The sequence below is a fragment of the Panthera leo genome, chromosome A2 (genome assembly GCF_018350215.1).
Source record: "Panthera leo isolate Ple1 chromosome A2, P.leo_Ple1_pat1.1, whole genome shotgun sequence".
Taxonomy (NCBI): domain Eukaryota; kingdom Metazoa; phylum Chordata; class Mammalia; order Carnivora; family Felidae; genus Panthera; species Panthera leo.
Window position 1 is genome coordinate 12,505,923 of NC_056680.1, and position 22,343 is coordinate 12,528,265.

Genomic DNA, 22,343 nt, shown 5'->3' on the forward strand with positions numbered 1-22,343 from the left:
GAGGCCAGAGATGTTGCTCAACACCCAGCCGTGCATGGACAGCCCCACCACAGAGAATGATCCAGCCCCCAAAGACCACAGTATGAGGCGAGACAGCCCTGCTCGACGTGGCAATTACCTGGGGGGTTGTCTGGAGGACCCTGCTGCCGCCAGGCTCCCCGTGTGGGGCTGGAAGGCAGGGACAGCCTCATCGGTGTATAGGCCGCCATCTTGTCGGTGGTTCAGGCTCACCAGGTCGGTCATCACCACCAATCCCGTTTCCTAGGCAACAGACAGTGCCATGGATGGGATGGCCCCAGCAGTTCCATCACTGTGGGGTTACCAGCCCAACATCCTCTGCTCTGGGCTTGGTGACACAGGCTGAGGAGATCATGGGGCCCAGTGACCACGTAAGATAGAGCAGAGGGGAGGCCAGCATATCTGTGGCTCAGGCACAAAAAGCCACATGTATGACTCCACGGATATGAAACATCCGGAACAGGTAAATCCATAGGGACAGAAAGTAGATTAGCAGTTGCCAGGGGTTGGGGGAGGGGCACAGGGAGCCACTACTCATGGGGATGCGGTTTCCTTTGGAAGGGATGAAAGCATTCTAGAATTAAGACACAGGTGCCAGTGGCACAACACCGTGAATGCCCTAAATGCCGCTGAATTGTGCATTTTAGAATGGTTTGTTTTCTGTTTGTTCTGTTCATTGTGAATTTCACGGTTAAAAAAAAAAAAAATCAGGGGCGCCTGGGTGGCTCAGTCGGTTAAGCGGCTGACTTCAGCTCAGGTCACGATCTCACGGTCCGTGAGTTCAAGCCCCGCGTCGGGCTCTGGGCTGATGGCTCAGAGCCTGGAGCCTGCTTCCGATTCTGTGTCTCCCTCTCTCTCTGCCCCTCCCCCGTTCATGCTCTGTCTCTGTCTCAAAAATAAATAAAAAACGTTAAAAAAAAAAAAATCAGTTGGCACCGTGCCTGATCTAGACCAGAGACAGACGGAGATCTGCAATTGTTGCTGTTATGATCTCGACCACTGCGCTAAATACAGGGGGCAACTAGACTGCAGGAAAGCCCCACCCCAGACTGACCAGCTCTGTTTTGGGAATAAGGAGTATAAAGTCAGTGACTCAGACTCAGAAGCAGCCCCCCCGCCCCGCCCCTTAATTCCAAGAGCGGCCAGGGCCCAGCAGTTCAAACTGCCAGGCGTTCAACAAATGTGTAACTGAAACATCGTTTGTTCCAGTACAGACATAGATGTGCATACAAATATATAGACAGATGTAGGCGTGTACTATTTTTTAGCTAATAGAGCAACGTGTTAATTGTGGGATCTACAGGCGGTGAGTATATAGGCATTTGTTCCTTTGTTCAACTTTTCTGTAGGTCTGAAAATTTCCCATAAAAAAAAAAAACAAGAGGAAAAGGATGCGTTTTTAATGATTTTTATAATGGGGGCGGGGTGGGGGGGAAGAGCAGCCACAGATGGGCCGTGCATTCGAGTGGAGACCGCCAGCATGCTCATGGGGGCTGGCGGTATGATCTAGAATGATGCTTGTGTCTCCTGCACCCCCGGTAGCCCCCGGCGTCCGCAGCCCGGAAGGAGGGGGACGACGTGAGCCCCTTGAGAGCATGGCTGCCTGCTCCCAGCGTGATGGTTTTCCTCCCAGCAAAGCACCCTTACTACCTCTGCTCCATACCAAGTCCCAGTTATTGGTTGACACCCATAGCATTCTGCTCTGGTTGGCCTTGCAAATCAGGAGGGTCCGCTTATGAGCTTCCACTGGGGAGAATCAAACTAGCTCTGCCCCAATAAAAGTTTGGAAACCTCCACCCTGACCATCTCCGTATCTCGGAGTTCATTTGTTTCAAAGCGAGAGGAGCCTGGAAGGGGCGGTGGGTCTAAGACCATCTGTGCTTACGGCGAAGGCAGACCCGGAGTCCTTGGTGACGCCCCAGGGCCACGGGAAGATGGACGAACGCCTGCGCCGGGCTGCCAGTCCAGCCCACCAGAAGGACCCATCCTCCCGGGACACCCCGAAGGCATCAGAAACATCATACTCTTCCAATTCCCGGAAAACCTACAGGCAAAGGAGAACAGAGAGCAGTCAGCCGGAGGTTTCCTTTCAACCCAAACTGGCTCTCAGGGGTCTGGCTGCTCCTTCCGTGAATACCACTTCGAGACAATCTCAGGAGATGGGCGTTGGTGGCATTAGCCCATTCTAAAGATGGGCAGACTGGGGCTGGAAAGGTAGGACCTGTGGACAACGTTCTATTGCAAGAGTCTGATGAATTCGACTCTACGATCTTTCACTACAGCAATAAAGATTGGGTTCGATGGTGAGAGAAAGAACCTGGTTCACATGGGGGCTCTTCACTGACTGGAAAGGGAGAGACCCTCGTGGGGGTGCTGGAGCCTGGCACCAGAGGGCCCCACTCACCTGGGCCGGAGTCAGCTGAAACCCAGACCTGAGCAGGTAGACGCTCTTATCCACCGCAGTGACACACACACAGCTGCCCCTTGCAGCCCTGACCCGCAGGTCAACAACCTCCCCAGGCTGGGTCTCATTTGCTGAGTACGTCACTGAAACCTGGATCCGAACACAGCAGAGAGACCAGGAGCTCGGCCAGACTCTCCTGACTCACCCACCCACCCTCTCCGCCTGCCAAGGAGAACCGGTCTTGGCCAGCTCACTTGGGACCCTGGCCTTGCTGCCCAGGTGAGGACAAGGGCGGGAGGCAGAATGAAAGGAACAAGGCTGGTACAACTGGAACATTCTGCGCAGAGGAGGGGAGGGGAGAGATGGGGAGACAGGCACGGGCTGAGGGCATGCGGCAGCCAGCTTCAAAGGATGCAGGGAGAGGGGGCAGAAGGCTGAGCCCACTGCGGGGGACATGAGTGGTGTCCCTTAGATCTGGAACGCAGTGGGGACAGCTGACTGCTTTCCCTGCGTGCGATCGGTGGTGACTTCTGGAGGCGGTCCAGTAAAGATGCAACCTTGGCTGCAATTATTCCTGAAGGATCCTGCCCGGGATACCATTTGGGAGCCCGAGCGGCAGCTGCGCACGGCCCGGCGCGGACACCCTGGAGCCCCCAGCCCTCGGTGGCGCTTGCCTGTCCCCACTCCCCTGATTGGCCCCCCACGTTCTACCTGGTTCTCAAAGAAGCTCTCCACAGCAAACTGGAGGCTGTCGGCGACGCCTTCTCCGTTCTCCCTGACGTAGAAGACCAGCAGGCGGCCAAGGGGGGCCATGCTGGGGGTCACGGCCAGCCGGAGAGAAGTCACACACACGTTGACCTCAGCTGCTGGGGCTGGAGGGGGCTCTAAGACAAGGCAAAGGTGGGGAGAGGCGTGAGGACCCAGCACCCCACGACGGGGCCACCAATGCCCCAGGTTGCCCTGGGGATGACCTGGGGGTGCAGCGTGGAGGTGCTGGCCCAGGGCAAGGGCTCCGTGGACACTTGCACCACCTAGAAGGGAAGGGAAGGCCCAAAAGGATGTGGGTGTGTGATTCCCAGAGCACCATTCAGGCCAGCAGTTCTCAACTAGGACCGTGCTGCCCCCCAGGGGGCAGTTTTGGCTGTCCCGACTTGGGAGTGCCTTGGGCATCTAGCAGGGTGGGGCCTTAGCGGGGTGGGGCGCCGGGGATGCTGCTCAGCCCCCTGCAGTGCACAGGACAGCGCCACCAATGGGAGAATGATCTGGCCCCAAACATCAGTAGTGCCGAGGGTGAGAAACTCTGCCTTCTCATGAGAGAGACCTTGACTTCCTGTGTATCTATCTATGCACCTATATCTCTATGAACTATGAATTAATCTATGAATCTGAGTGTAAATCTGAGTATTTAGGGATCTATCTGTGGATCTATCTATCCATAAATCCATCTATCTATCTATCTATCTATCTATCTATTGATCTATCATCTATCTCTATTATCTACCTATCTTCCTATCTAATCTATCATATCTATCTATCTATCTTCCTATCTATCTTCCTATCTATCTATCTATCTGATTCTCACCTACAGATGACTTCCCCTCAGGGACACTGCCAATGTCTGGAGACTTCTTAGGCATCGTACTGCCTGTGGATAGGTTGCTACTGGCGCCGAACGGGTGGAGGCCGGGGATACGGCTCCGTACCCCACTGCACACAGGACGGCCCCACCACAAATCGTCTGTCTTCAAGTGCCCCCAAGGCCCGGTTTGGGGATCCTGCTTCACGCAGAAGGGCTGTGAAGGGGATGGGGCTGGGGAAGACCCAGGGGAGGTGACGGATATTGTAGTGAGCACACAGAGTCAAGGAGAGGAGGAGGGCTCCTAGTTGTGGTGGGGGGCGGCGGGGGTGACCTGGGCAGAGTCAGAGCGGCCACCGGCAGATGGCAACACAGTCTAGTGCGGGCCGGCGCAGGGGTCTAGCCTGTGGCTCGCCTCCCCCAGTCCCCTGCAGACAGGCGGTGAGGACACCCTCGAGAGGACGTCTCCACCCCCCCTGCGGCTGACCCCTGCCCATCCTCCTGGCCCAAGCCCCATCTCGCCTGGGACACACGCCCTCCGCCCTGAAGCAGGCACCTCTCCAGGCTGCGTCCTGCTCCCCCTTCCCGTCTGTCCCACCCCAGTGTCAGTGGGAACAGGGAACCCCAGCCTAATGGCCTGGCTCACCCGTCTCAAGAAGGTGCATTAAGCGAATCGGTTTCTCCGGGGCCGCCCGCCGGCTTCTCCGCTGGGTGAGGTGGGCGGGCTGCCGGCCCGAGAGCACGATGTTGCCCCGCGCGGCCACCTCGTAGTACAGGGTGAAGCTGCAAGGGCACGTGGACTTCACCGGGAAAAGCGCTTCCTCTCCGACCTGTGGGAGACACGCAGCACGGGGGGCCCTGCCTGGCACCCACGGCCCGGCACCCACGCCAGGCAGATGGCCGCTCTGGGGCCACAGGGAGGCGGGGATGGCTGCGGCAGGAGTGCTGGCCTCCCGGCAGAGAGCCGGGCATCCTGGCGCCGGCCGCTGTGCCCTGGGCAGCGGGGCAACTGTGCTAACAGCGTGGAGACTCTCGACGAGCTGACGGTGCAGGAACATGGCCCATGAGAGGTGTGGCCTTTGCCCCCCAGCTCCTGAGAGGCGATCTCCAAGCCTCTGAACTGTCCTGCCTGCCTGTCTCTGTTTACCTGAGGCCTCAGGCCACACCAGATACTGACAAGATGATTCGTGGGGGGCCGGGGGAGGGGTACAGGTCACACTCTGTCACTTTGACCTCTGGAGGGGCTGGGACTGAGGTCAGCTATGCAGGTGGTCGGCCAGGTCTGGGTGACTGACCCCCGGTAAAAACCCCAGACGCTCAGCATTCCTGGTCATACGCCTGGTAAGGGTCTAGCGTCCGGGACGTATAAAGAACTCTCACAACTCAGCAATGTACAGATGACTTTCTAAAACTTAAAAACAGCAGGGGAAGCCGGATGAAGGATATACAGGATCTCTCTGCACCGTCTGAGCAACGCTTCTGTAAATCTAAAATTATTCTAAAATTTGAAATTAGGAGCACCGGGGTGGCTCAGTCGGTTAAGCGCTCGATGCATCTGCAGTGCGGGTTATGATCTCAGGGTTCGTGCGTTCAAGCCCTGTGTTGGGCCCTGCGCTGACAGCACGGAGCCTGCTTGGGGTCCTCTCTCTCTCCCTCTCTCTCTGCCCCTTCCCCACTTGCACTCCCTCTCTCTCTCCCTCTCAAAATAAAGAAACTTTAAAATAAAATAAAATAAAATAAAATAAAATAAAATAAAATAAGATAAAATAAAAAGCATGAGGGGCGCTTGGGTGGCTCAGTCGGTTAATGGTCCAACTTTAGCTCAGGTCATGATCTCGAAGTTTGTGAGTTGGAACCCCGCACCAGGCTCTGTACTGACAGCCCAGGGCCTGGAGCCTCCTCTGGATTCTGTGTCACCCTCTCTCTCTGCCCTTCCCCCGCTCCTGCACGCTCTCTCTCTCTCTCATATGGACACAGAAGAGCCAAACGCAACATGGGTGGCCACGGATCCTGAATGAAATGCGCACACGCCCACGCGTGCACACGCGCTCACATATACACGTGCATGCACATAGCCGCACATTACTTGCACACGTGTGCACAAGACTGTGGGCGTTCACGCGCAAGATAGAAGTCACATCCTGGGGACATCTTTGAAAATCTGAACACTGCCCGTGTTGAGTTAATGTAATTTTCTTAGATGTGACAATAGCTTTGAGGCCATGTTGAAGAACGTCCTGATTTTTAGGACGTATTATGCTCAAATATTTTAAGAGTGAAGCATCAGGATGTCTGTAACTCATTTTCAAATGCTGTAGCCAAAACAAAAGGGCTAAAGAAATAGATGAGTTGATGGGGTGCCTGGGTGGCTCAGTCAGTTAAGCATCCGACTTCAGCTCAGGTCATGATCTCACAGTTTGTGAGTTCAAGCCCCACGCCAGGCTCTGCGTGGACAGCTCAGAACCTGGAGCCCGCTTCATATTCTGTGTCTCCCTTTCTCTCTGCCCTTCCCCTGTGTGCTCTGTCTCTCTCTCTCTCTCTTTCAAAAACAAACATTAAAAAAATTGTTTTAATTAAAAAAAATAGATGGATAGATGGGTGGACAGGTGCCTTGGACAGGTGTGTGGATGGGTGAGTGGGTGGATGCATGGGCAGAGGGCTGCATAGGTGGACAAGGGGGCAGGTAAGTAGGAGGACAGATGGACAGAAGCAAAATGTGAATTCATAAATCTAGGTGAAAGGCATAGGATTATACTTTTTTTTTTTACGATTTCTAAGTTTGTAAATAGTCACCTTATAAAAAGGCACTGAAACAAAAGTCCCCTTCTGTCTCAGATGTTAGGGGGCAGAAAAACGCATAACCTTCCTCTTCTCATGCACTAACCCCACGGCAACCCTAAAAGATAGGGGTGTCAAACCCATTTACAGAGCAGCAATCCCCCCTCCCCCGCCCTGCCTGGGCCTTCAAGCTGGAGGAAGGGGAAAGGGCCCTGACACAGAGCCCAGACTGGACCAAGCACGGCCACTCTTGCCTCAATGCCCTGAGGTTGCGCCCAGGGCCCCGGCGATGACAGTCGCGGGGGGGGGGGGGGGGGGGGGGGGGGGTGCTGGAGCCAGCTGACCCGACTCTGGCAGGATGGAGATGTCCCTCCAAGAGGAAAGTCTGAGTGGCTCAGCCAGGTCCTTGCTTAATGGGAACAGACGATCTCATCTGACTCTCTTATTCTCAAAACTCCCACAGTGGGCCACGAAGCCCCCAGAATGGGCCGCTCCGGCACCAGGATTCCTCTAAGCTGCATCCCAGGCACCCCCCACCCCTCCCCTGGTGGCCTTGGGCCTGAGCAGTGGCTGGTTTACAGGCCAGTGAGGCCTGGGAGCAATGCCGGGGAGCAGCTCACTCTGCAGCAGCCAGGCTCTGCCTGGGGCCTCTTGGTTGACGGAGTTAACAGGGTGCTTTACACTGTACATAAATGTGTATCTTATTTAATAGATGAGGGCTAAGCAAACTACAGTTCATCCATTCCGTGTAAGACACCGTCAAGCGAAAGAAGCCGATGTAAAAAGACTACACGCTGTATGGGGTGCCTGGATGGCTCGGTGGATGGGGCACCCGACTTTGGCTCAGGTCCTGATTTCACGGGCTCATGGCTTTGAGCCCTACATCCGGCTCTGTGCTGACAGCTCAGAGCCTGGAGCCTGCTTCCGATGCTGTGTCTCCCTCTCTCTCCCTCTGCCCCCTCCCCCCACCCCTGCTCACGCTCTGTCTCTCTCTCCTTCAAACAGAAATAAACACTAAAAAAAGAAGGCCACACGTTGTACGATTCCAGCTACCACAGTCTCCCCTGCAGTTACCGCTGTCAACAGCCTTCTGGAAATGGGTGATCCTCCTTTTTTATTTTTTTAATGTTTATTATTTATTTTTGAGAGAGATAGAGAGAGACAGAGTGTAAGCAGGAGAGGGGCAGAGAGAAAGGGAGACACAGAATCCGAAGCAGGCTTCAGGCTCTGAGCTGTCAGCGCAGAGCCCGACGCGGGGCTCGAACCCACGAAACGTGAGATCATGACCTGAGCCGACGTCAGATGCTTAACCGACTGAGCCACCCAGGCGCCCCAGGTGATCCTCCTGATGTATCATCAGAAGGTCAGGTGCAGCCTAATGCTTTGTCACAACGCCTGCATCACTCACCTTGATGTGGGAAACAAAGGCAGACTGAGGGCAAGTCACAAATTAATAACCTACCCCCCCCCCCCCACACACACACACACATAGGTGACATTCCTCAGGCACTCCTGGCCGCCCAAGAACAAAGGAGAGGGAAAAACCCGTGGTTAACTGATAAGAGATCACAGTCATGCAGGCCCTGAGTCTCCATCAGTTTACAACTGTCTTAATAATTTACAAGGGGAAAAAGCAATTCTATCAATCGCCAGACTTCCAGGAACCTGTAGATTCCATTTCCTGGGACCCTGACACCACCCTACCCCCCTCCCCCAATAGGATAGAAAATCTTACGCCATCAATCACTCCTCACAACTCCAGTGCAGCTCTTTCTGCCCACGGGTCCTGTCCCCGTGCTTTAGGAAAACCACCTTTTTGCACCAAAGACGTCTCAAAGAATTCTTTCTTGGCCGTCGGCTCCGATCCCCAACACTCCGAACCACATCAACCTTACTTCATCTCCTCACGTAGACACTTTACTATCTCGTGATCACAAGAAAGCAGGCTGGGGACAGTACAGTATATTTCGAGAGAGAAGGAACCACATCCCCGTGACTCTCACTACAGAATATTGTTACCGTGGTTCTATTTTATCATTATTGTTGTGAATTTTACTGCGCCTAATTTATAAGTCAATCTTTGTCATAGGCATGTAGTATAGGAAAAAACAACACACGTAGGGTCTGGTACTATCCGGAGTGTTAGACGTCCACTGGGGATGTAGGGATGTATCCCCATGGATAAGGGAGGGGGGACTACCATATACATGTGATGGGAAAACAGCTATTTTGAGCTGCTGCTGGGGCATCTGACGGCCTGACAAAGCCACTCACACCCGGAGTCTGGACATTTAGATAAGGACCCGAGCTTAGGATTCTGGCCGCAAGTTTCTGCTTCGCTTTTCCCCAGGGGGCCTTTTGAAATAACCACATAGCACTGACCACCCCCTACAGCTATGACCTCGTCTCCAAACACCTTACAAGTAAAGGGTGCTTGCTGCCCGGCTGCCTGTCTCCTGCTCGCTTGTGACCTGGGACGGAGGACTGCCCTTCCCCCCACCCTTCACTTTGCACCCGCGCACCCCACTCTGGGATCTGTAAATAAATCTCACGGCTTGACTTCTTGTGTGTGTGTGTGAGTGTGTGTGTGTGTGTGTGTGTGTGTGTGTGTGTGTTGAAACTGTGCCTCCAATCAAAACAACCCCGGAGGTTTTCACTTCTCCCAACACAACATGACATTCTAGAAAAGGCAAAAGTACAAAGACGGTGAAAAGATCAGTGGTTGCCAGGGGGTAGCAGGGAAGGAGGGATGAACGAATAGGTAGGTCGAGTCCAGAGGATTTTTAGGGCAGTGAAACCATTCTGTATGATACTATAACACCAGAGACGCCTGGGTGGCTTAGTCAGTTAAGCACCTGACTTTGGCCCAGGCCATGATCTCATGGTTCAAGTTCAAGCCCCGCATCGGGCTCTCTGCTCTCAGCTTGGGATCCTCTGCCCCATCTCTCTCTGTCTCTCCCCCGATCCTGCCCCCGCAAAGATAAATACACTTAAAAAAATTGGGGTGCCCAGGTGGCTCAGTCGGTTAAGTGTCCGACTTTGGCTCAGGTCATGATCTCGAGGCTCATGGGTTCGAGCCCCGCATCAGGCTCTGAGCATTCAGCTCAGAGTCTGGAGCCTGCCTCAGATCCTGTGTCTCCCTTTCTGCCCCTCCCCCACTCACGCTCGGTCCCTCACTGTCTCTCAAAAACGAGTAAACATTAAAATAAATAAAATAAGAATAAAAAAGATACTACAACCCTGGGCACACGTCATCATACATTTGTCCAAACCCACAGAATCTGCAACACGAAGAGAGGACCTAACATACACTGCAGACCTTAGTTAATAACAACACATCCAACCTGGCTCATCAACTGTACGAGATGTGCTACCTTAATGCAGGCTGCTAATAACTGGGGACACTGCCCGCAGGGGTGAGGGGGCACAGAGGAACTCTCCTCCTTCTGCCCAATTTTTACAGATCCGTGTCTCCACACACATCTCCGCGAATCTTACTTAATCGGGATTGCTGAGTAACGGGGAAGAAGGAACACGAGACCCAGCTCTAGGTCCGTGGGGAAACCTCAGAGCCCGTGCACAAGAAGTACAAGCCCGCAGACAGGAGCCCTGATGGCCAAGTTTATCGTGGTAAACCCCGGGGCCACAGCCTAAATATTCACCGTAATTAAATTATGGGCATTCATTCCGAGGAATACGGCCTTGCTGGAGGGCCGGGGGCCAGGGGCCGGGGCATGCACACATCCCCTGGAGGTGTGTGGAGGGCACGCCTGAGCACCTTACCTGCAGGGGGCGGGCGGGGGGCTGCAGCTGCAGGTGGCACCGGCTGGGGGAGTACCAGCTGCTGAGAGAGAGGTAGCTGGGCAGGTACTGGGCCCCCACGGGCTTTCCATTGAGTGCCGTCACCTTGGTCTGAGGAAAAGAGGGTACTTGGTCAAGGCCTGGGTGCTCGGCCTAGGAAGGGGGTCCTTGGCGATGCTTCTGCCTGCCCTGGCCTGCGGCAAGACCCTCTCACGTCCCAATTCCCCTTTGGGGAACCCTCCCCCCGGCTCTCAGAGAATGGGGTCCAATGCGCTTTCGCCCCCCCTCTCCCCGTTCCTCAGCTCCAGGAAGCGAGTGTCCGAGGCTGGTCACAGGGTGTTAGGGGGTGGCTCAAGACAGAGGCAGGTGACTCATGTGGCTGCCAAGAGACAGCTCTATCATGGACATACTAGGAAACCCTCCCCATGCCCGTCTCTGTCTCTGTCTCTGTCTCTCTCTTTCTCTGGCTTGCTGGTGACCCTGGTGGCTTCTTGGAGGGGATCACAGGCCTGACAGGACGGTCAGGAGATGGAGAGGCTGTGTGGGACAGCACCCCCGTGGCTCTGGAGCCTGCTCCTCCCTAAGCTCGAGCCCTGCCGCCCTGCGTGCACCAAGCCCTGGGTGGTTATACGGCTTTGCTCCTTTGGGCTTTGAGCTTTTTCCCTTCACTTGCCCCAACACAAGGGAGAGGCCAGAGGTGCAGGTCTAAGACCTCTGTGAGATCAAGAATAAAGAAGTTGGCCATGGGGCGCCTGGGTGGCTCAGTCAGTTAAGCGTCCGACTCTTGGTTTTGGCTCAGGTCACGATCGCAGTTTGGTGAGTTCGAACCCTGCGTCGGGCTCCGTGCTGACCGTGTGGAGCGCGCTTGGGATTCTCTGTCTCCCTCTCTCTCTGCCCCTCCCCCCACTTGAAGTGTCTCTGTCTCTCTCAAAAGAAATAAACTTTAAAAAAAAAGGAGGGGGTGCACCTGGGTGGCTCAACTGGTTAAGCGTCGACTTTGGCTCAGGTCATGATCTCACGGTTTGTGGGTTTGAGCCGCACATCAGGCTTTGTGCTGACAGCTCAGAGCCCGGAGCCTGCTTCAGATTCTGTGTGTGTGTGTGTGTCTCTCTCTCCCTTTTTCTGCTCCTCCCCAGCTCTCTCTCTCTCTCTCTCTCTCTCTCTCTCAAAAATGAGTAAATGTTAAAAGGAAAAAAAAGAAGTTAGCCCATTTTTGTCCCCGGTTTCTGGGAGGTAGCCTCCAAAGCCTGGAATTTTCCAAGTGATGAGAGTGTGTTTGTTATTTACGGTGCATCCTGAGGGTACAGGCCACCGAGCCGAATCAGGACGGGGCAAAGGGTTGGGGTTTTGAGACTTGTGATACCAGCCTAACCTCCAGGGAGGGAGGCGACTGGAACCGGAGTCTGTCACAGGGCCCGTGATTCACAGCTACTTTACGAACCCCGATGCACACCGTGGACACCGAAGCTTGAGAGAGCGCCCCCGGCCGGCCGTTCTCTGGGGGCACGGTCACACATCATGAGCCGGGAGGACGGTGTGTCCCAGGAACCCCAGAGGGACAGCTCAGGAAGCTTCAAATGTGGGACCCTCCCAGCTCTGGCCCCACGCCTCTCTCTTTTTGGCCGGTGCTGATTTGCCACGCTGCTAAAAAAAAAAACTGTGATTGCAAGAGACACGCACTTCCAGTTATAAACTAAGTCCTGGGGATGGAATACCCAGCGGCGTGACCGTAGTTAACAACACCGCAGTGTATACTTGAAAGTTGCTAAGAGTAGATCTCAAAATTTCTCGTCATAAAAAAAAACGTAGAACTAGGTGTGATGCTGGCTATGAATTACACGTATGGTGGTGTCTGTTTCACGTGTGCAAATATGGACTTATGGTATACACCTGAAACTAACACAGTTACAAGTCAACTGTCCCTCATTTAAAAAATAATTGACTTGGGGCGCCTAGGTGGCTTAGTTAAGTGCCTGACTCTGGTTTCAGCTCAGGTCACGATCTCATAGTTCGTGAGTTCGAGCCCTGCATCGGGCTTGGGATTCTGTCTCCTCTCTCTCTGCCCCTCCCCGACTCGCACGCACACAGGTACTCTCTCTCTCAAAAATGAATAAACATTTTTAAAAGTTAAAAATAATTGATATTTACAATTAGCTTCCCTTTTTTAATTTTTATTATTTTTTTTTAATGTTTATTTCTGAGAAAGAGAGACGGACAGACAGGCAGGGAAAGGGCAGAGAAAGAGGGAGGCACAGGATCCAAAGGAGGCTCCAGGCTCTGAGCTGTCAGCAGAGAGCCTGACACGGGGCTCGAACTCACACATTGAGAGATCATGACCTGAGCTGAAGTCAGTCCCTTAACTGACTGAGCCACCCAGGTGCCCCAAGTTTTGTTTTTAAAAGAATAATTAAAGACCTTTTCCTAAACAGTATTTGGTAACAGAAATAAAATATCTTTCTATTAAAGTGACATTTTGGGGAAAAGCTAATTTTTAAAAAAATTTTTAAGTTTACTTATTTTGAGAGAGAAACAGACAGACAGACAGAGAAAGCAAGCAGGACAGGGGCAGAAAGAGAGAGAAGCCCAAGCAGGCTCCACACTTGAACTCCTGAACCAGGAGATCAAGACCTGAGCTCAAGTCAGGCGCTCAACCGACTGAGCCACCCAGGTGCCCCAGGAAAAGCTCATTTTTAGACACGTATCTATGAGAGAGACAATTATTCAGCTAATTCTGGTATTTGTAGTCATCTCAGGGCTTTGCTGCTACTTAATTGCTAGACGACTAAATGGAAATAAAAGGGATGTCTTGCGATCATTAAGAAAAAGCTCATTGTAACCAGGAATTTGCAGCCCGCTGGATGGCCCGGAGAGCCCCAAGCTTGCAACTTCCATGCTTAAAAATCCTTAAGGACACGTTGCCCCACAGAGGACAGTCACCACAAGCGTCCTTGGCTCCCACCTACACATTTACTCTAAGCTGCCCCCGCCCCTTCCCCGCCATCCGGCGTCCGTGGGGCTGTCACAGAGCCGGACGCCCTCTTCTGTCACTCCTGCTCCTCTCTTCCCTGACAATGGGACCCTGTGTCCTACCTTCATAGCTCCAGGCTTGGTGGCCTCTCTGTCATCACCTTCTGTCTGCCCACCTGTGCCCGCTCCCCACCCCCCGACCAGGTACCCTGTAATGTCACTGGAACAACTGTTGAGTTTCAAAAATCAGGCCACTCTATCCCCCTGATGCTGCCTTCTGGGTAAACCCCAAGCACCCCTGTGAGGTGGGGGGCATCCCACCAGCTCCCTCCTCCACATCTTCCTGAATGGCTCAGCCTGGCTGGGCCCTACAGGACCCAGTTACACTATGATCGAGGGCCTCTGGGCCTCTGCACATGCTGTTCCACCCTCCTAGAAGCAGTCTGGATGACCCTCCCCAAGGTCAGGAGTCCACATGGTGGGATCCCTTTGGGAAAGCCTCCTTCAGCATGACAGCAAGGAAGCTTCGCCTCTCCTTGACCTCCTGTCTTGCCTTGGGCTCTCCCCCGGTCAAACTCCCCGTCAAAGACCATAAACTCCCTCAGGGAAGCAGCAGGCCACAGTTCCACTGAGCTCGTGCCCAAGCATAAATCAGGGAAGGCACCAAGGCTGTGCCTTGTGGCTGAATGACAAAGGTCCAGGCAACTCACCCACCTCCAGCCACACGTGTTGGGCCGACATGGGGATGAAGGGGATCTCAAACCCCACCAGCCCTCCCCGGGACACAGATTCAGTGGTGTAGATGTTGTCCTTCGAGGTCAGCTCTGCCCTGATCTGGACCGTCACCCCCTCGGCCGGGCTGCCGTCTGGGTAGGACAGCTCCACCTGGAAGGGGACCACCAAAGATTCAACACAGGCAAGGCAGTACCACTCCCCAGACGGATCTACAGACTCGACCCAATCCCCCACCAGAATCCCAGCCAACTTCTTTGCAGAAATCGACAAGCTGTTGCTAAAATTCACAGGGAAATAACCAAATAACCAAAACAACCAGGAAAAAGAGGAACCGAGAAGAACTCATATCTCCTAGTTTCAAAACTGTGAAGCTACAGTAATCAAGACTGGCCTAGGAGAGACATGGCGATCAATGGTACGGAATTGAGAGTCCAGGAATAAACCCACACATCCGTGGCAAATTGGCTTTCAACAAGCGTGCCGAGACCATTCAATTGGAAGAGAACAGTTTCCTCAACAAACGGTGCTGGGAAGCCTGGACGCCCACATGCCAAAGAATGAAATCGAACCCCTACCTCACACCATCTGCAAAAGTTAAAAATGGATCATAGGGGCACATGGGTGGTTCAGTCGGTTAAGCATCCGACTCTTGGTTTCAGCTCAGGTCATGATTTTGAGGTTTTGTGGATTTGAGCCCCGAGTCAGGCTCTGCGCTGACAGCATGGAGTTGGCTTGGGGATTCTCTCTCTCCCTCTCTCTCACTCTCTGCCCCTCCCCCACTCACACTAAATGTCCCCCTCAAAATAAACAACTAAAAAAAAAAAAAAAAAAAGATCAGGGGCGCCTGGGTGGCGCAGTCGGTTGAGCGTCCGACTTCAGCCAGGTCACGATCTCGCGGTCCGTGAGTTCGAGCCCCGCGTCAGGCTCTGGGCTGATGGCTCGGAGCCTGGAGCCTGTTTCCGATTCTGTGTCTCCCTCTCTCTCTGCCCCTCCCCCGTTCATGCTCTGTCTCTCTCTGTCCCAAAAATAAATTAAAAAAAAAGTTGAAAAAAAAAAATTTAAAAAAAAAAAAAAGATCATAGACCTGAAGTTAAGAGCTGGAACTCTGAAACACTTAGAAGATGGAGGGTTGGGCGGGGGAGGCCAGGAGAGGAGGACCTTCACGACCTTGGACTTGACCAAGAAGTCACAAGGTACAAGTTACCACGGGCTGGCCGTTAGCCTGGTGCCACGTGGTGTGGAAAAAGAACGAGCAGAGGCTATTTATTCACAGCTTGCTGCAGCCAGGGAGTCAAAGCCGCCATCACTTGTGTTTGGCAGAGACTCAGGCGCAGGTGAAGCGGGAAAGCCTTGTAGAGAAGCAGGGAGGGCTTCAGGTGTGCCTCTGTTGAAGGCTATAGCTGTGGGGAAGCTGTGGGGGCTAACTAGAAGTGGGGTATCCTAGACAATCGGTTAGGGGAGCGTACAGGGACTCAGTATCTCTCCAATGTGCGGATCTGATCTATTCTATTCTATTCTATTCTATTCTATTCTATTCTATTCTATTCCATTCCATTCCATTCCATTCCATTCCATTCCATTGCATTGCATTTTAAAGACAGAGAGTGCACAGATGCACAAGTAGGGGAGAGGCGCAGAGGGAAAGAGACAGAGGATCTTAAGCAATCTCCATGCTCAGCGTGGAATCCAAAGAGGGGCTCGATCCCACGACCCTGGGACCATGACCTGAGCTGAAATCAAGAGTTGGACACTTAGCCGACTGAGCCACCCAAGTGCCCCGGCACTCTCAATTCTGTCCCATTGGTCTCCAGGTACAAATTACCGTGTACGAATCACCACATGCTGGCCGCTGGCCACTGGCCTGGTGCCACGCTGGGGGAGGAACAGAACGGGTAATGCTATCAACAGTTCCGTGTGATGCTCAGACCTCATTCAGACGTAGAAGAGGCAGTCGGAACGAGGGGTTCAGAAGACAGGGATGGTGTGAAAGAAATATGGCCGGTGGGCCCTGAAGGACCCTAGAGTAGCCCCTCGACCGTGCAGGTATTTGGTGACAGAGTGACAGGGGCTTCGGCTGGCATGATCCCCATTTACAGCTCTGTTCTTTAATGCAGATGGTGGATAATTTCTCAGTGGTCCCTGAAATGCTCCCTTTCGTTGATCTGACAGCCCGAGCCTCTTCTTCAGGCACATTCTGACCCTGCACGTTGGGCTTTAGCTTCTCCTCAAGCTGGGACCCTCAAAGCCAGGGGCGCACAGGCCGTGTCTCTGTGATTGCGCCTGAGGGGCTGGGATCCGGCACAGACAGAAGGGAGGTCTCGGAGCAGAGCAGGAGTAGCAGGCCACAGCATGAGGACACCAGGATCCTGTGAGTGACCCACAGAAGGTTAGAGGGGCCAGCGATGTGGGCGGTGGGCAGAGCTGTGGTCAGGGGTGCAGCCAGCTTCCTCTGGGGTGACACTGGGCTCCACTGGCCTTGGCCCCCTGGGACACAAATGCCCAGTTCAGCAATTAGGATAAGGATCTCGGGTTTCTGGTCACCTAAAACTTGACTGTGTATAAAAATGGCATGATGGGTGGGCAGGAGGTGGGGGCCTATTCAAATTGCCACATTTGGGGCACCTGGGTGGCTCAGTTGGTTATGCATCCGACTTCAGCTCAGGTCATGATCTTGCGGTTCATGAGCTCGAGCCCCACATCAGATTCTGTGCTGACAGCTCAGAGCCTGGAGCCCGCTTCGGATTCTGTGTCTCCCTCTCTCTCTGCCCCTCACCCCCCTTAAAAATAAGTAAACATTAAAGAAAACACACACATACACACAAAACGCCACTTTCCCCCAGGAGATGGAATCAGTCTGTCTCAGGGACAGGAGATCTGCCTTTTGGGGCATTCCCTTGGATATTAGCTCATCCAGAAATAAGTCGACCCAAATAGGAAAGGCATTGCCTGAGAGAAACCGAATGAATGGCTTTACAACGCCTTGGTTTAACGCTGTAGATACACGAATGTCTATCTACGTCAACTAGAGCAGACCATCCTTTTAGGTGGAGCAAAATGCCCAGTCCCCTCACCCTGGGCCCAGTACCAGCTCTTGCCACAGTCAGCAGAGGAGGCCCTGGTCCCCAGACAGCAAAGGTTATGCAATGTAATTAAAGGACACCGTCCTCCGCAGAGTCACCGTGATGGGACCCACTGCCGTGGATTCTCGGTGGTCCTCGGGGGGCGGGGGGGCTGGGGCGGGAGGTGGTGCAGAGCCTGCGCCCTCCGACGGCCCCTGCTGGGCCCTATCCCCAGCGCTTACCTTTCCCACGTAGGACAGGCCAGGCTTGAACTGCTTCCTGGTGTCCTTGGAGTAGCGGACATCCACCAGCTGCCTCTGGACAGGAGTGGAATCATCAAAGGCCACCTGCTGGCTCCCGTCCACACTGACCACCGTGGCCCAGATGCTGACGGTGCCCCGGAAGTGCTCGGGGACATCGGCTGGGATCATGTCCTTCACGCAGATGTCGAAGTCCTGGGAGCCGTGGATCTGGAGGCAGGAAACGCCCAGAACGTGCTCACTCGGGGTCAGAGTGGTTTCAGTGAATGACTCTCAAAAACACATGTGAAGTCCAGGACTCTCCAGCCGCTTGGAGGGCCAGGGGGTCACTGGATCCCTTGTTGGATATGCAATATGACCCAGGGAGGAGGGGCATCGGTCCCACCAGGCAGAAGAGGTGAAGGCTTCTGTAGTAAGTTGCTCACCCTCCCACAGACAGCAGGACAGGGATTTGAACCAAGTCGCCCCCACTTTGGAGCACTCGCTCCCGCTCCTGGGGCACAGAACGCTCCATTCACCCCCTACCCCAGGACCCAGCCAGGAGCCGGGCGAGTAAGTCCATCCAGGAACAGCTTTGGAGTACATTACTCAGCAAACCAGACAATTAAGGCTAGGGCACCACAGCCTGCAGGGAGGACAGGGTTCAGTGCCGGAGGCCCCTGCAGAGACAGAGGATCCCCAGGATGTGTGTGCACGTACGGGGCAGCACGCTCACAACTGAGCCAGGTTATAAAACTTTACACGCACGGGAGTGTGAAATCATGCAGCCGCCTTGGAAAACAGTCTGGGAGTTTCAAATGGCTAAACATAGCTACCACTGAATCTACAAATGGGTAACAGGTTGGCCAGACCACATAGAAAAATGGCCAACCCATTGCCTATACACCAGCCTTGTAGAAAGTCTGACCCCCAGGAAGAAGCCAAACCCCCATAACAACCAGCCCCACACGGCCAGGACTTGATTAATCACGGGCAGCTTCTCTGATTTTTTTTGCCCCTACTTCTTGTCTTTTTTTAATTTTTTAAAAAACGTTTATTTCTTTCTAAGAGACACAAAGCATGAGCAGGGGAGAGGCAGAGAGAGAGGGAGACACAGAATTGGAAGCAGGCTCCAGGCTCTGAGCTGTCAGCACAGAGCCCGACGCGGGGCTCGAACCCACAAAACGTGAGATCATGACCTGAGCTAAAGTGGGACGCTTAACCGGCTGAGCCACCCAGCCGGCTGCCCCTACTTCTTTGAACAAATTGAGAAAGCCACACATGCACCCCTAACCAATCTCACCGGATGCTCCCGTTCTAGTCAGGTGGTGACAGCTTCCCCCAAACACCCACAGCCTCCAACCGGGGCACACGTGAAACCCTCCTTGTTTCTCACGACCAAGCTTCAAGCCTGCCAAACGCAGGTGATGGCGGCTGACTCCCTTGCTACAGCAAGCTCCGAATCAACGGCCTCTGCACGTTCTTACTCAGGTGGCTTCTTTATTTAATTCCATACCGCACGACCTAGGGACGCCACATCCAAGAGAAATGAACACGGGCCAGCCCCACAAAAACCTGGACGCGAGCATTCAGAGCAGCAGCAGCGGTAATAGCCGAAAAGTGGAAAACAATTCAGATGGCCATCGCCGGGCAAACGGATAAACAAAATGTGGTCCCTCTGCATGATGGAATATTACTCGGCCACAGAAAGGAATGAAGCCCTGACACGCGCTACACTGTAGATGCACCTTGAGAACATCGTGCTGGGGGGTAAGAAGCCAGACGCCAAGACCATATAGTGTGTGATTCCATGTGTATGGAACGTCCAAAATGAACGCCCAAAATCCATAGAGACAGAAAGCAGATCTGTGGTTGCCCAGGGCTGGGGGTGGAAAGAGATTAATCACAAAAGGGCATGAGGGATTTGGGGAGGATGGTGGAGATTATCCTAAAACTGGGCTGTGGCAACTGTTGCACACTCTGAATATGCCCCCAACCCCCAAATCCTACATTCTACAAGAATATTTGAATCATATGGTATGTGAATTGTATCTCAATGAAACTATTTTGGGGAGGGGCGCCTGGGTGGCTCAGTCAGTTAAACGTCTGACTCTTGGTTTCGGTTCAGGTCATGATCTCACGGTTTGTGGCTTTGAGCCCCACATCAGGCTCCGTGCTGACAGCACAGAGCCTGCTTGGGGTTCTCTCTCTCCCTCTCTCTCTGCCCTCCTCCTGCTCACTCTCTCTCTCTCTCTCTCTCTCTCAAAAATGAATAAGTAAACTTAAAAAAAAAAAATAAGGGACGCCTGGGTGGCTCAGTCGGTTAAGTGTCCGACTTCAGCTCAGGTCATGATCTCAGTTTGTGGGTTCGAGCCCCGCGTCGGGCTCTGTACTGGTGGTGCAGGACCTGCTTGGGACTCTCTAGCCCTCTCTCTCTCTCTCTGCCCCTTCCCCACTGGTGCCCTCTCTCTCTCAATAAATAAATAAACTTAAAAAAAAAAAAAGAAAGTAAAATAAAATGAATGATCACGGAGCTGAAGCCTTCCCTGCAGGAAGGGATCCATTGGCTAAGCGGCCCTGGGGCCCCTGCTCCTTACCTTGGTGGTTCTGAGGACGGGGCGCCCCACCTCCTGGCTGTAGTACCCCACGCCATTTACAGTCATATTGATCGTCAAGGTCCCCGAGACAGGTTTCCCAAAGGTATACCTGGAACAAAAGGATAAAGGGAGTTAATTTCACACAGAGCAGCAGGAGAGGGTCGGTCTCAGGAAGACCAAGCCCCCCGTGTCGTGGCCACTGGTATGGCAGCTGATACAGGGCTCCTTCGCCCTCCTACATTCTCTGCTTACAGCCCTTTCCACAACCCAGAGCCAGGAGAGATAATGTCAGGGGCCTACAGTCCTCTGCCCCAAGACTTATGTTTGAGAGAAAAAGAGACCAAGGGTCAGAGAGGAACTCTGAACCCAAGAGCAGGAGGGTATGTGAGACGACCACAGGGCCTGGCCAACTTGTTGGGGCAGGACAGTACAGGGGAGCAAACAGCCGTGGGCACCAGGGAAGCCCGGGTCTCAGAGCCCTGGTAAGTGCAGTTCTGAACCAAGGCTCTGACTTCTCTGAGTCTTGGTTTCCTCACCCAGAGAACGGGAATAAACCTATCCTCTCAGAGATGCTGGTAAAACTTACACATATCTTTGTCATGCCCTATGCGGAGGGGACACCTGCTTACAGGGGCACAGGAGCAAGAGGGACGATCACAGCGAATAACAAAAATAATGCCAGGCACTTTGATAGTATTTTCTAGACTATTAAAAAAATGTGTGTGTCTCCCACACATCCTTGGACTGTATTTTTTTTTTTTAATTGTATTTAAGGAGAGTTGACAACATCCTTGGGTTTTAAACACACCCAGCTGGGGAACCTGGCGGGCTCCGTCAGTAAAGCGTGTGACTCTTGATCTCAGGGTGGTGAGTTCGAGCCCCACGTTTGGGGTAGAGATTGCTACACACACACACACACACACACACACACACACACACACAGCTGGAGGAGAGGAGGGCAGGAGAACCGCCTCAGCCACAACCTCTGGCAGGTGGCAGAGCTCAGCGGGAACACAAGGCTGGGTGGGCTCTCCCTCAGAGCCCCCAAAAGGGACAGTGTCTCTGGACACCCTCTGGTCGACGCCCACTTTGGACCTGGTCACCAACCTGGTCATTAGACAGGCAACCCCTTCAAGAAATCCCTTGTGGGTCAGCCCACTCGCTGTGGGTGCTGTCTGCAAGGAAGAGGGAGTCCCCGGAAGGGGTCCCTGGGGGTCTCCCCCCAGGAGGAGGGGGAGGATACCTGAGGGAGGAGGGGCATGCCTGTAGGGGATGTCCCGGGGAGGGGCATGTCATGGGGGCGTGTCCCAGGGAGGGGCCTGTGGTGGGGGCGTGTCCTGGGCGTGTTTCCCCGCCCCCAGGGGGAGGGGCTTACCCATGCTGACCACCTCTTCCTCACCTGGCCCTCACGGTGCCCTTCTCGCATGTGTCCAGGTCCCGGATATACCGGGGCGGGTCAATAAGGAGCTCAAATTTTGGCAACACTGGAAGGAGAGAGCAGAGAAGAGGGAAGGGCAGGTTCCACCGCTGGGGTGGCCTCAGAAAGTACTGGAGGTGTTGGAGGCGTTAACAGCAAAGCCGCAGCCCCCGCCACGGAGCAGCCAACCCCACAGAAATCCACACCACCCTTCGCTGAATAAGGGCAGCATTCTGGGGATTTTGCTGACCCACCTCTATTTCCTATTTTCGGAGAGACCCACACCCCTTTTTTCTCAGGAGGTCCACATCTCATCACTTTTAGGCCACATGCTCTGAATGCAGCCCAGCCCAGAAGCGCCCAAGTGGCCAGGTCCTAGACCAACTAGGGGTGGCTGGAGAGTGCTTGCAGCTGGAGGGGTTCTCTGCTTCACGACTCAGCCTTGGGAGCATCCAGCCATCTGGTCACCCTGTGCAGCTTGGGGAGCAAGGGAGCAGCCCAGAGGAAACGTAAAGACCCTGGTCCTTCGAGCTTGTTACACAAGGCGAGAAATGCCTTTCCTCAGGAAAACAATGAAAGAACCAAAAGAAGTGGACTTAAAAGGGAAGGAAATTTGGGGCGCCTGGGTGGTTCAGTTGGTTGAGCATCCCTCCGACTCTTGATTTCGGCTCAGGTCATGATCCCAGGGTTGTGAGATCAAGTCTCGCGTCAGGGGCTGCACCGAGGTGGAGCCTGCGTAACATTCTCTCTCT

The 22,343-nt window shown here is 53.8% G+C and overlaps 1 protein-coding gene across 6 annotated transcripts in view; it reads right to left on the minus strand.

Annotated features, from left to right (window-relative positions):
- The window catches only part of CPAMD8 (C3 and PZP like alpha-2-macroglobulin domain containing 8), an 83,060-nt gene that overhangs the window by 49,075 nt on the left and 11,642 nt on the right, over nucleotides 1-22,343 (minus strand). For 4 of the 6 annotated variants that reach the window (XM_042928815.1, XM_042928816.1, XM_042928819.1 and 1 more), the window contains exons 9-18: nucleotides 21,574-21,658; nucleotides 20,175-20,283; nucleotides 17,581-17,808; nucleotides 14,259-14,429; nucleotides 10,560-10,688; nucleotides 4,645-4,828; nucleotides 3,134-3,306; nucleotides 2,423-2,572; nucleotides 1,904-2,062; nucleotides 119-261 (exon numbers count right to left, since the gene is read on the minus strand). In XM_042928815.1, coding sequence (XP_042784749.1) covers nucleotides 119-261; nucleotides 1,904-2,062; nucleotides 2,423-2,572; nucleotides 3,134-3,306; nucleotides 4,645-4,828; nucleotides 10,560-10,688; nucleotides 14,259-14,429; nucleotides 17,581-17,808; nucleotides 20,175-20,283; nucleotides 21,574-21,658 — 1,531 coding nt within the window. The remainder of the gene's footprint in view (nucleotides 1-118; nucleotides 262-1,903; nucleotides 2,063-2,422; nucleotides 2,573-3,133; nucleotides 3,307-4,644; nucleotides 4,829-10,559; nucleotides 10,689-14,258; nucleotides 14,430-17,580; nucleotides 17,809-20,174; nucleotides 20,284-21,573; nucleotides 21,659-22,343) is intronic. The other 2 variants (XM_042928818.1, XM_042928817.1) reach the window with 2 other exon arrangements.